Source organism: Theropithecus gelada, chromosome 2, assembly GCF_003255815.1.
Source record: "Theropithecus gelada isolate Dixy chromosome 2, Tgel_1.0, whole genome shotgun sequence".
Classification (NCBI taxonomy): Eukaryota; Metazoa; Chordata; class Mammalia; order Primates; family Cercopithecidae; genus Theropithecus; species Theropithecus gelada.
The window spans coordinates 50,073,828-50,086,137 of NC_037669.1; the positions used below are offsets into that span (position 1 = coordinate 50,073,828).

The window sequence follows — 12,310 nt, forward strand, 5'->3', positions numbered from 1 at the left end:
ACCTAGGCTATAGACTGAGCCTCCCCCACCCAGGAAGGGTAGGAGACCCAGTTCAGTCCCATCTGAGCATCCTAGGCGTTACTGGGACACCTATCCTGGAGCTACCCCTTGGAGGGAAACATTTCTTTCCTTGAGCGTGGGAGGGCCTCAGCTGACTTAACTGGCCGCAGAGGAAGCTCTGTATTGGGGAAACCGAGTTTCCAAAGACTTGACCTGGAACAAGTCTGTTGGGGGCCTCACAGCAGACAGACTGAGCTGGGTCTGTCCTTCCCCAGAGCCTCACCCTGATGCTGGAGGTCCGCTGGTTTATTACAGAGGCTTGGAGGACAGGGTGGGAGACCGGGGAGGCAGGGCTGGGCTGGCAGGAAGCCCCAGCACCCCGGTCCGGGGCCTGGCTCACTTGGCTGCCGCCAGGATGGCACTACTTCTTGGAGGCCTGCTTCTTCCCGCTGGTTACCTTGCTGTTCCTCCTGAGAGGATGTAGCTCCACTTCAGGCTCTCTTGCCCTAAAGATCAAAATAGAGAAAGCGACTGCTGAGGGCTGGGCGGGGGAAGGGCTGTTCTTCACAGTGCCCAGAGCCCAGGCCTGATAGGGCCAGGAGGGGCAAAGCCCTCTCCCTTGCACAGGTGAGGCTGTCTGGGTGCTGCTCCAACCAGAGCGTCCCGGTGGCACCTGTGACCTTTCTACATGCTCCTAATTTTGCTTTTCTATCTTCATGAGAAATATGTGATCTCCACGCCATGCTGAATGCGTGATTCATTTCATGGTTACCAGCACCAGTAGTCAGGGGCTTTTAACAGGTGCAGCAAGTTTCTTGCAAAGAGACAGCAGGGCCGTCTCCACCCTTCTCAGACTAATGGGTCTGGGCTGTGGGGTTTTGCTGCAAAGTCCTCAAAGAGCCTCTATCTCTACCACCCAGACCACTGCGAGCAGCTCCAGGGCAGCCTGCATGCCCGCCCAGTATTGTGTTGATTACACAGGCTAGATGTCAGGGATGGTTGGACATGACCCAGGCCTGGGGGGAAGTGACTTGCCCAAGGCCAAATAGCCCCGAGGTGGCCTGCTGTGTGCCATGCCCATTCTGGCAGCGGGTGTGGTCACCTACTTCTCAGCCTCCAGAGGTAACTCCTTCTCCACATAGTCTTCCAGGGCCAATGAGGAGCTGCTTCCTTGGATATCTTCTGACTCGGCTTTCTTGGCTGATTCAGAATCCTCCAGGCTCAGCACAGAGCTGGGAACACTGCAGGGGAGGCAGGGTTGGGGGGCAGTGCTCAGGGCCCAGGGTGTGCTGCACGCTGTCCCGTCAGTGTTCTGGGAGCCTAGACAGACAAGGACACACGTGCTCCTCCTCCTGAGGGCGGCGAAGGGAGAATCTGACCTCTTCAGGGACCCAGTGACACGCTGGAGGTTGGCTTCCCTGGCTTCTGTTTTGGGCTGGATTGGCCCTAACCCACAGGCTGCTATACCCACACCCCAACACTGACCATGGCAAATGCCTGCGGTGGGGTGGGAGGGCTCCATAAGTGACCACAGGAGAGATGACAGGAGGCAAAGGAAATGTGTCATCATGTGTAACATTGTGGGCTGAACACATGCCCCCCAAATACATATGTAGAAATCCTAAACCCCGAGACCCCAGAATGTGGCCTTATTTGGAAATAGGGTTGTTGCAGACATCATTAGTTAAGATGAGGCCATACTGGAGGAGGGTGGGTCCAGTCCAGCATGACTGATGTTCCTTTACAAAGGGGAAATTTGGGAGAACGCCATGTGAGGATCACAGTTCTGTGGCCACAGGCCAAGGAGCTACCAGGAGCGGGGAGCAAGGCCTGGGACGGAGCCGCCTAGCGGCTTCTGGGAGAGCGTGGCCCTGCCCACACCTTGGTCCAAGCTTCTGGCATCCAGATTACAGGAACGGCTGCTATGGCAATGCTTTCAATTAAAGATTCCATTTCCTTTTTTTACCTAAGTGCTCTTAAACCATCAACCCACTTTATTCTAGGATTAGGAGGAGTCCTACTGGTTAATAGTTTCACAAATCTGCCTCTTTCCATTTCCAAGAACCTAGACCATCTTGTGTGCATGTTTCTAGTTTGTACGTATGCGTGTATGTTTCTATCTAGTTTGTGTGTGTCTGGTTTGTGTATGTGTGTATAGTGTATGCATGTGTATTTATGTCTAGTTTGTGTATACTTCTGTGTCTAGTTTGTGTGTGTTTGTGCATCTAGTATGTGCTGGAATCTAATGTGTGTGTGTACATGTGTGTCTAGTTTACATGGGTGTTTATAGTTTGTATGTATGCGTATAATTTGTATATGTGTGTATCTGGTTTGTGTGTGTGTGTGTGTGTGTCTAGTTTTCTGATTCTTTCCTCACCATTCCTGAACAATTGTTGAAGACTACCATTGTTGTAAGCATACCATTAAGTCCTTTCAGAATCCTTAGATATAACAGATAAGGAGACCAGAGCTCATTTTAATGATAATAATATCACTAACAAGGGTAGGTGGTAATCTCAGTAAATGTGAGCTATGTGCCAGCACTTCCCATGTGCTGACTCCTCTAATCCCCATAACCCAATACAGTGAGTCTCACTCTACAGACAAAGAAGCTGGCGCACTGAGAGGGTGAGTGTTTTGCACAGGTCACACAGCTATAAAAGGTGGCCAGATTCCTTAAGCTGTCATTTCCTACTAAACAGTGTCTTCCTTTTGAAGACATCTAGAACCAAATAAGAGCTATGTCTCTTTGTAACTACTTTCTGGCATCCCCCACTGTGATCGTCTGAATGTCTATGTTCCCCCAAATTGATATGCTGAAATCCTTATCCCCAAGGTGATGGTGTTGGCAGGCAGGGCCTTTGGGAGGTAAGGCGGTTATGAGGGTGGGACCCTCATGAATGGGATTAGTGTCCTTATACAAGAGGCCCCAGAGAGACCCTCGTCCTTTCTGCCATGCAAGGACACAGCAAGAAGGTGCCATCTATGAACAGGAAGCAGCCCCTGCCAGACACTAAATCCACTGGCGCCTTGGTCTTGGACTTACCAGCCTACAGACAGTGGGAAATAAATGTGCAACAGGCTAAGACATTCACTCCCTGTGCACCATACCAGGCTAGCCTTCTTCTGAATGTTTCTGAAAATGCCCTTGCTGGTCCTCTTTGGCATCTTCCTGTAGCCTCAGCTCATCTTCAGCCTGGGCCCTTCCCAACAGCATCCCCCTGTCCTGTCCTGTCCTGTCCTGACCTTGGTGCGTCTGTCTTTCTCCCTGGGATTGTTGGTGACTGGTCTTCAAGGACCACCAAGCCCTCTCCCTCTTGGAGTCTCAGGCAGTGGAGTCTCAGTGACTTTTCTGTCTGCACCTTTCAGCATCTGCCCCTCCTTACCCTCCACAGGCTCCTCCTGGGCCTGCCTTCCCTGCTGAGTGCTCTGAGTTGCGGGGGTCACTTGGCATGACCTCCTCAGTTCCTCCAGAAGTGGGTTCCCCAACTTGGACAAGACCCAGACTCAGCTTACTGCAGTGAGATGGGCATTAAGGACTCCTAGAAAACTGAGGGTCCTGTGTGGGAGTTGGGGGGTGCCCAGACTCAGTGCTGTGGGGGTGCGGTCACAGGACTTAGGGCTGCATACCCCAGGTCTGCGTATAAATAACTTTCCACATGCCTCATCATTTGCTTCACAGTTCACAAAGCTCTTTAACAAACACACTTTCATGAGATCCTCACAGCCTCTCAAGGTGGGCATTATTTCCTCATTTTGAAGATGAGGAAACAGAGGATTAGGGAGGTAAACTGATTCCCCACAGTCACCCAGCCAGTAGAGTGCAGCAGGGGCTCCAACCTCATCCTGCAAGTGTCTCACTACACCGTGCTGCCCAGGCGGTCTCAGATCTGCTCATGCTCCCCTAATGCAGTCTTCAGGCGCTTCATGCAGCGCAGGCTCCTTCCTGGACTAGGCTGTATTCTTCTCGAGCCACTCAAAGCTAGGTCTCTCGGCTCAAGAAGATCATCTCATGAGAGCTGGGCCCAGAAGGTGCTCAACAAGTTGGCATCACCTTGTTGAAAAGCCCAAGCTCAGAAGCCCAGAGGCAGATTTAAGCTAGCACTTCCTGTTATAGGGGCCTGGGATCACTTCACGGATGGCCTTTGTCTGTGTGGGGAGGCTGAGGCAGGAGGATCACTTGAGCCCAGTCATTCAAGGATGCAGTGAGCTATGATCGTGCCACTGTACTCCAGCCTGGGCGACAGAGTTGAGACCCTCTCTCAAAACAAACGAAAAACCAAAGCAGAAGCGGGGCCCAGCTTGCACATGAGGTGGTGGTAGGGTGTGGTGGGACAGAGAGGGGGGTGTAGCCAGAGCTCCTGCCCACCAAACCTGTCTAGATTATTCCAACAGAAACAGGCACTATGCAAGCATTCCCATGTCCCCAAGATCTCCAAGAGGGCCCTTTTCCCAAACTTGTGTCCCAAAGAAACCCACAACATGGCCTTGCTCACACACCGCCTCCCACTCTGCACCCGCTCCCATCCCTCCCCTGCCCACCTGTGAAGTCCTCCTGCTGCAGTTTTTGCCATGTGTGCCACAGGTGGAGGCCTCCCACCTCCAACCCCCCTCCCCACTCCATCCCTTCCACCCCGCCTGCTCCCCTCAGTTCCCCTTTCACAGCCCAAGTCTCCTTTCTGCCCTCCATCCCTCCCCAGGCCCATCCCTCAACCTGCGTGTTTCCTGTTTTACTTGAATTTGTAGTCGTCCGGCAGGAAGTAGCCCATCTTGCAATCCTTTTGAGACCGGAAGATCTGTTTCAGCAGATTCTGCTTGCTGAGGCCATATCCATTCAAAACACGGCCCCCAAAAAGGAGCTTTCCCCCGGCAAACATCTGTTGACAGGAAGGAAACGAGGAGAGATCCTCAGCACATCAGCACAGCAGTGTCCACTGATAAGACACGCGAGTTTGGAATTTCACTAGGACAGTGCCACAGGCCTCTGAGAGCTTGCACCGTGAGGCAGGCCTTGGGCGGCTGGGGAAGGAGTGCTGCCCTCCATGAGTTGCCGAGGGAGGTAGGCTGAGTCCAGCCCCTGTCCAGCCTGGGATGGTGAGGTTGCCCTATGACTTGGGGGCCTGGGCAGGGTTTTGGCTCAGCCATACCTCCCTGGGCAACCTGGGGAGGGCAGCTCTCCTTCCCTTCTGCCTGCTTGACCACCCAGCTCACATGCACTTCACATACAGCCCCACAGAACCCTGCGGCCAGAAAGCTGGTCCCCTGCTGTGTATGTACCTTTCAGCTCACCCCATGGAATGGGAGCCCCTTGAGGGCAGGGCTCCCACCCCTACAGGTCAGTCCCCAACAGGTAGACACCTATCCAAATATTTCTGTGCAAAAATATTCATGACAGCGTTATTTGTTATGGCAAAAAAAATAAAATAAAAATAAAAATAACTTAAATGTCAATAAAAGCAGCACAAATAGATAAAATGACAGACTCTTCACTTTGGGAGGCCAAGGCGGGCGGATCCCAAGGTCAGGGGTTCGAGACCAGCCTGGCCCATATGGTGAAACCCCATCTCTACTAAAAATACAAAAATTAGCTGGGCGTGATGGCGGGCACCTGTAGTCCCAGCTACTTGGGAAGCTGAGGCAGGATAATCACTTGAACCCAGGGGGCGGAGATTGCAGTGAGCCGAGATTGTGCCACTGCACTCCAGCCTGGGTGAGAGTGTGAGCCTTTGTCTCAAAAAAAAAAAAAAAAAAAATGACAGACTCTTACACAGTGGTTAAAACTCAGGTGTTACAAACTATATAAGGACATGGGGAAATGCTCATGGTATTTTAATTTAAAAAGAAGAATTGCAAAGAATATATGCAGAAAAGGACTGCAAAGGTCAGACACCAAAATGTTAGCATGTGGTGGTCCTTGCAGGTGCCAGGTACATATCTGTGGGATGAGCAAATGAGACTCTCTGAGTGATCTGATGATGTCATTATTTTCTAAATTGTATTTTCTAAGCTTTCCATAATGAGCATGTGTAAGTATTTACAGTGAACGTTTTTAGGATAAAGCCATTTAAAAACAAACAGATGAAGGGAATTTGATTTGTTAGGATGAATGTCACCTGTCCCTTCAGTCTCCTGGGATGGAGGACACATGGGGTCCTGGGCTCCAGCCCCAGCTCTATGTGCTGGGTGACTCTTGGTCAGTCTTCCTGCTCTCTGGGCCTCAGCCAGGGTGGGGAGATAATTCCACAGCCCCTCCCTTCTTCTCCTCTCTCCTCCTCCCACATTTGTGATTCTACAGGAGCAGAGGTGGCTGCAGCTGGGTGGCAGGCAGTGGATGGCAAGTTCCTGCTGGCTCACCAGAATCATCCCCTGCACCACAGAGTTCTTCTTCACCATCAGAGGAGGGTCCTCCTGCAGAGGGCTGTCCAGGTCATACTGCAGCAGGCGGTAGGAGTCATACCGGCACTGCCAGGAGAGAAATATGAGAACTGGTCACCCCCATGCCAAGAAGATGTACCTGAATTGCCATATTCCTGGCTAGGCCAGGTTCCCCCTGAGTCCTGGAGCCCTGTACAACTCCCTCTCTCCAACTCCTCCTGCTCCAGGAGCCCTTGGGCCTGCATGCACACCTCCCATGACTGTCCCTTGAGGATGTCCCTGGATCTGATTAGAGCCCGCTAGGGGAGAAGGCCATTTCTGAGGTGGCTGCCCCACATGTGACGCCCACTAGCCTGGCCCTCTGGGGTCCACAGAATGTGACTGCTCCCTTGCCCTCGGGGTAGCACTGCAGAGGTTTGAAGATGGGAACTGTGTTCTTGGGTGGACCCGTTTCCAGGCTTTTGAGTCTACTTTACACAGCATAAAGAATTCCTCCACTCCCTACCCACTGCTGGCAAGCCCCTCAGGACCCTCCCAGTCACTATATCCAGGGAGAGGACCTGAGCTGAACCCATACCTCAAGGTAGGGTCTGGGCAATTCAGAGGAAAGCTGGCCTCTCGCCTCTCCTTTCTGGATGCCTCAGATCTATTAATACAGCCAATGTGCTGTCTTCCTGTTTTATCTGCCTTTGTTTCCAGGTGCCTCCAGCTATCCTTTCACTCTCCAATATGAAACTCAGAACCACACCCAATGTTCTAGCTGTCAGGGAAAGAGAAAGCGGGGAACATTTCTGCATTCACCAAAGACACCCTAATCTGACACCTGCTTCCAAGTCTGTCCTCTAGGCCTGCTGCTCACTGCTTTATGAACTGCCTCAGGCCACGCCCTGTCCTCACTCACGCTGCCCATGGCTGGGGTCGGCCACCTGAGCACTCCAATTGCTTAGGGACAACTATTAGCAAACAACAACTAGCCCCATGATAAGCGAAAGTCAGTTCTAAGCTCCCCCGTGGGCAGGATTTTATCTGTCTCTACATGGACAGACACACAGAAGGAACTCAATACATGCTCACTGGATTCAACTAAATTGGAGGTTGGCTCTGGAAAACAAACATGGCTTTGCTGTATGGGACAAGTGAAAAGGCTTGTGGCTGAATCTATACTCTTGGACTGAGATGGTCAAAGGGCTACTGGTGTCTGCTCAGAAGGTCTGGAGCACAGACCCGAGGGTGGGCATGCCAGAGTCAGGGAGGGGCTGCTCCTGGGAGGAGGGTGTCCATGCAGAACTCCCACCCCTGGTGTACATGAAAACCCAGAACTCTGCAGAAATGGGCAAACACAGCAGATACTAGGAGACTGGAGGGCAAAGAGGGCTTGAAGGAAGTCACCACGTGGACACCCAGCTCATGTGCTCATGTGCCATCCTTTGCTCCAGTTGGTCTGGGGTTGGGGCCAGCCTTCAAACTGTGCCAATGCTGCTGGGAATGACTGCACGCTTGGAGGGTTACATAGGCCTGATAGGTGGGAACAATTCTACTGCAGCAATGAGTAGGCTGGAGTGCGTTCCATGGGCCCGAAGACTCCCTTTAGACCTCAACCACAATCAGCTGGGACCTTGAGCCGTGCTTCTCTCCTGTCCCCCTTCGCACAGGCCACCGCCTCTTCCAGGAACATTAATCACCTGCCAAAACCCCACTCAACCTGGACAGCCCTCCGGACCCCCAGGAGGCAGCAGGCACATGTTCCCAGGCTCCTGCGTGCCCAGAGCTCTCCTCTCACGGCCTCACTGGTGGTGCTGGAGTTGCTGCCACACTGGGAGCTCCTCTAGGGCCCAGTTTGCATCTGAGTCATGCTGGGTTCCCAGGGCCTGGCCCATGCCCAGCACACAGTGGGTACTTGTGACAGTCTACAAATATTTTCAGAGCCCTGAGGATTCAGTGGTGAGGATGGCCCATGCTCTAAATATTCACACCAACAAACAGTCACAAACTGGAAGGAAAGGACAGTGCCCTGATTTTGTCTCAAGGGTCAGAAGAGGGCCTGACCCTTACATGGTGACATTCACCCTGGAGCTAGAGGATGAGTGGGAAGGAGAGAAGCAGGGGGAGGGAGGACACTGCAGACAGGAGAGTACACACAAAGGCCCCAAGGAGAAAGGAGCTGAAGGAGGATGGCCCCTCAGGCAGGTGCTCAGCCAGTCCTAGCACTGTGGGGGTCTTCTCGGACTGCCCCACTACCCCTACCCCTGGCCTCCAGGACCTCCTCAATGGGCCCGGACCAACCTGGATGCAGGGGGAGCCGCGGCCCCGCTGCTGGTGGCTGTAGAGCGTGTTCAGCAGCCACTGGAGCTGCCCAGTGCTGGTGTAGTTCTGGCTTGAGATGATGCCAAATACCAGCACCTGGCTGGGGTCTCGGGGCGCCAGCAGGAAGCGCTCCAGCTCCACGTCAGAGACCAGGGGCGCCTTCACCAGGCACCTGCAGCCAGCACGGGCGTCTTCCTTAAGCATGAGCTTCCGCAGCACCACTGGGCAGTCTGAGGGCGAGGCCGCCCACCTGGTGGGGCTGCGCCCCTCGCGGGCCTTCCCTCTGCAAGGAGGAGCACAGTGCACAGGGGCCCTCAGCAGGTGGTGGAGGTCTGTGGTTCCCAGAGCCCCCTGGCTCCTGACGGTCAAAGGGCCTGCTGCAGGCAGATTTTAGTCTGGGCCCTGCTGCCAATGTGCTGCACCACCTTGGACAGGTCCCCTAACCTCTCTGGGCCTCTTTCTACGATGCAAAATGAGAATAACAAGTTACTCCTTCACCCATCCATTTGGTCAAAAAATGCTTTAGTGTCATCCTTAACTCCTTTCTCTCACACCCAACACATCCCATCTAATCTGTCAGCAAGCCTGTCCTCTCTACACTCAAGACAGACCCACAATCTGACTTTTCCTGCCCTCCAGCCCCATGGAGGTGGTCCAAGCCTCCTTCATTCTTGCCTGGCTGCCTGCAAATGCCTCCTAATGGGTCCTGTGTTTTCTTCCCCGGCCTGTCTTCAGTGTGTTCTCTGACAGAGGGATCCTGTTAAAACCTAGCTCACGTCATGTCACTACTCTCTTCAAAACCCTCCCGTGGCTTTCTACCTTTTACAGAACAAAAGCTGAAGTCCCTGCCATGTGCTTCAAGGCTGTAAGAATCTGTCCCCTGCATTTTGTCCTTCTTACATCTCTTACTCTCCAGGATTCCCGCCTTTGCTCACTGCACTTCGGCCACACTGGCCTCCACTTGTCCTTTGGTCTTGGAGGACAGTGGCCTTTGCTGTTCCTCCATAGAGCCATCTATGTCACTCTCTCAAGGCTCTATCCAAATGTTACCTTCTTAATGACATTTTCTGAGTGCCCTATTTCATTCCTTTTCTCCCAAGACTCTTTCCCTTCCCTGTTTTATTTTTCTTCTTAGCATTGCTTGCTATCTAACATATCTTTTACTTTTAAATTTTATTATTGCACTTCTCTGTCCTACTAGACTGCAAGTTCCATGAGTTCATGAATTTCGTGTGTTTTGTTCAGTGGAATAAAGCAGTAGCATTTGAAAAATAGTAAAGATTCAATAAATATTCAAACCAATATTCGTTGGGCCCCTACTATGTGCCAAACACTGTACTGGGTTGTTGTGAGGGTTGTGGTATTTACATGGGAATAAGCACCACCCAAATAGAAAGTGTTGCTGTGATTCTACCTTTATCAACGTCTATTCCAAGACTGTGGATGCTGATGCTGTAAAATGCTAAACATGACGAAAGGCAGTAGCATGTTTAGCATTTTACAGCATCACAATCTTGGAATAGACATAGTCTTGGTTAACTTTATAACAACTCTGTGCAATAGGCAGGACAGAAACTCTTATTGCCATTTACAGATCAGAAAACAGAAGGTTCCCACCAGGTGAATGGGTGCCCAAGTTCATATGATAATTAAGTGGCAAGGGCTAGGATTAGAAACCAGGACATCCTGAAACAAGAGCAATGCAAGATGAGCATTATTTCTCAGGGGCTATTAATAGTGATAAGTACTTGCTGAACAAACTTGTTAAGAATATGTCTTATTCAAGAACCTGCATATCTGGAGCAGAGCAGGGGGTGGGGGAGGCTGGATCTATTAATTATAACTTATCCAGGGATAAGTTCAAAATAATCAAAAGTTTAAATGTGGGGCAATTAAGCCATAACATTTCTACTAGAAAATATGGGGAAATTATTCTATAATTTTAGAGCAGGGAAGGCTTTTTATAATTATGACTAAAAAATCCAGAAGTCATAGTAGAAAAAGACTGATAAAGTCAACTACATGAAAGAAAAAAGCCTCCAGAATCCCTCTGTGACAAAAAAATACACAAACAAAAAAACCCAAAACTATCATAATCAAAGATGAAAGACAAATGACAAACTGAGAAACATATTTGAAACTCCTAACATAGAATAGTGGTCAATGTCTCCACTATGTAAAATACTACAAATCAATTAGAAAAAGTTAATAACCCAATAAAATATGGACAAAGGTAGTGAACAAATAATTCACGGAAAAGAATATAGGTTTTAAAAATTAGAAAGGAGGGAGGGCTGGGTGCAGAGGCTCACACCTGTAATCTCGGCACTTTGGGAGGCTGAGGCAGGAGGATCACTTGAGGCCAGGAGTTCCAGACAAGGCTGGGCAACATAGCAAGACATCATCTCTACTAAAAATTAAAAAATTAGCCAGCCATCGTGGCACATGCCTGTGGTCCCAGCTTCTCGGGAGGCTGAGGTGGGAGAAATGCTGGAGCCCAGGAGTTCGAAGTTACAGTGAGCCATGATCACACCACTGCACTCCAGCCTGGCAGACAGAGCAAGACCCTGTCTCTAAAATAAATAAAAATAAAAATTTAAAAATAAACTCATAAAAAGAGGGGAGTGAAGCCACTAAAAATGGTTGTTACTCTAATTTTGGAACTCAGAAACCACATCCGTTGACTAGATCAACAATGAAGCTGGCAAACACTGTCAGAAACAACTTTATCCAGAGTTCTGGTATCTAATGAAAAAACGTGCAACAACCAGAGGAATGCTTAAATAAGAAAGATGCTGCTAAATTTTGGTAAGACAGCATTGTAGCATTTTTAGCTTACTCCCCTACCATCCTTCATAGCCCTGCTCAGTAGCATCCACGGAATGACAGCCCCTGTTCCTGGTGCACCTTGCTAGTACTGGAGGGGACAATATGAACCTTGTTCTCAAGCAATTGCAGTTCTGTGGGCTGGCCTGTCTGGAGGTTCCCTGAGGGATCAGCTCAGAGCTTGACTTTGTTTTATCTGCCTTGCAACTTTCTCAGGGCTGGAGCAGCCCCTCCTGGGAAGCATCTGTCAGGTGCATTTAAAGAGAAAGATACCAGACACGGCCTCCTGGTGCAAGGGGTAACAGATGAGGCACAGATAGGTAGGCTAAAATGTCTGGGAAGAAAGAGGTTGGGGAAGGAGGTATATGGGAGAATAAGGCTTTGAAAGGCTCACATGCATACCAGGGAATATAGGTACCAGGTTTGGAACCATGTTTTGAAAAGGCCTGAGAACACACTAAGCTTTCATCTCTGGCTGACCATTGGACTTTTTGAAAGTAGAAGGTGAAGGCTAATGCAGATTAGTCTTGATGTGAAGAGCCTGACTAAAAGCACTGAATGAATGCCTCAATACACAGCCAATCTGCAAAGACTGGACGAGTTTTGTTTTTGTTTTTGTTTGGGCTCCAGATAATCTCTATTAAATCACTAGCTGATCCCTTACCTAACTGAATGGAGACTACACATTACAAATGTCTTTATAAAGATAGTTTGGAAAAGTAACTAAACAACAAACAGCTACAAACTACAACAAGGAGCAACAACAAATCATAAGGAAAAGGGGAAATTTGATTTCCAGGGTTAC

At 50.3% G+C, this 12,310-nt stretch overlaps 1 protein-coding gene across 3 annotated transcripts in view; it reads right to left on the reverse strand.

The window, feature by feature from the left end:
* Positions 1 to 260: 260 nt before the first annotated feature.
* The window catches only part of C2H3orf20 (chromosome 2 C3orf20 homolog), a 93,280-nt gene continuing 81,230 nt past the window's right edge, over positions 261 to 12,310 (reverse strand). For all 3 annotated transcript variants that reach the window (XM_025376587.1, XM_025376586.1, XM_025376584.1), the window contains exons 13-17: positions 8,659 to 8,962; positions 6,355 to 6,462; positions 4,735 to 4,877; positions 1,107 to 1,241; positions 261 to 506 (exon numbers count right to left, since the gene is read on the reverse strand). In XM_025376587.1, coding sequence (XP_025232372.1) covers positions 422 to 506; positions 1,107 to 1,241; positions 4,735 to 4,877; positions 6,355 to 6,462; positions 8,659 to 8,962 — 775 coding nt within the window. In that variant the 3' untranslated portion in view covers positions 261 to 421. The remainder of the gene's footprint in view (positions 507 to 1,106; positions 1,242 to 4,734; positions 4,878 to 6,354; positions 6,463 to 8,658; positions 8,963 to 12,310) is intronic.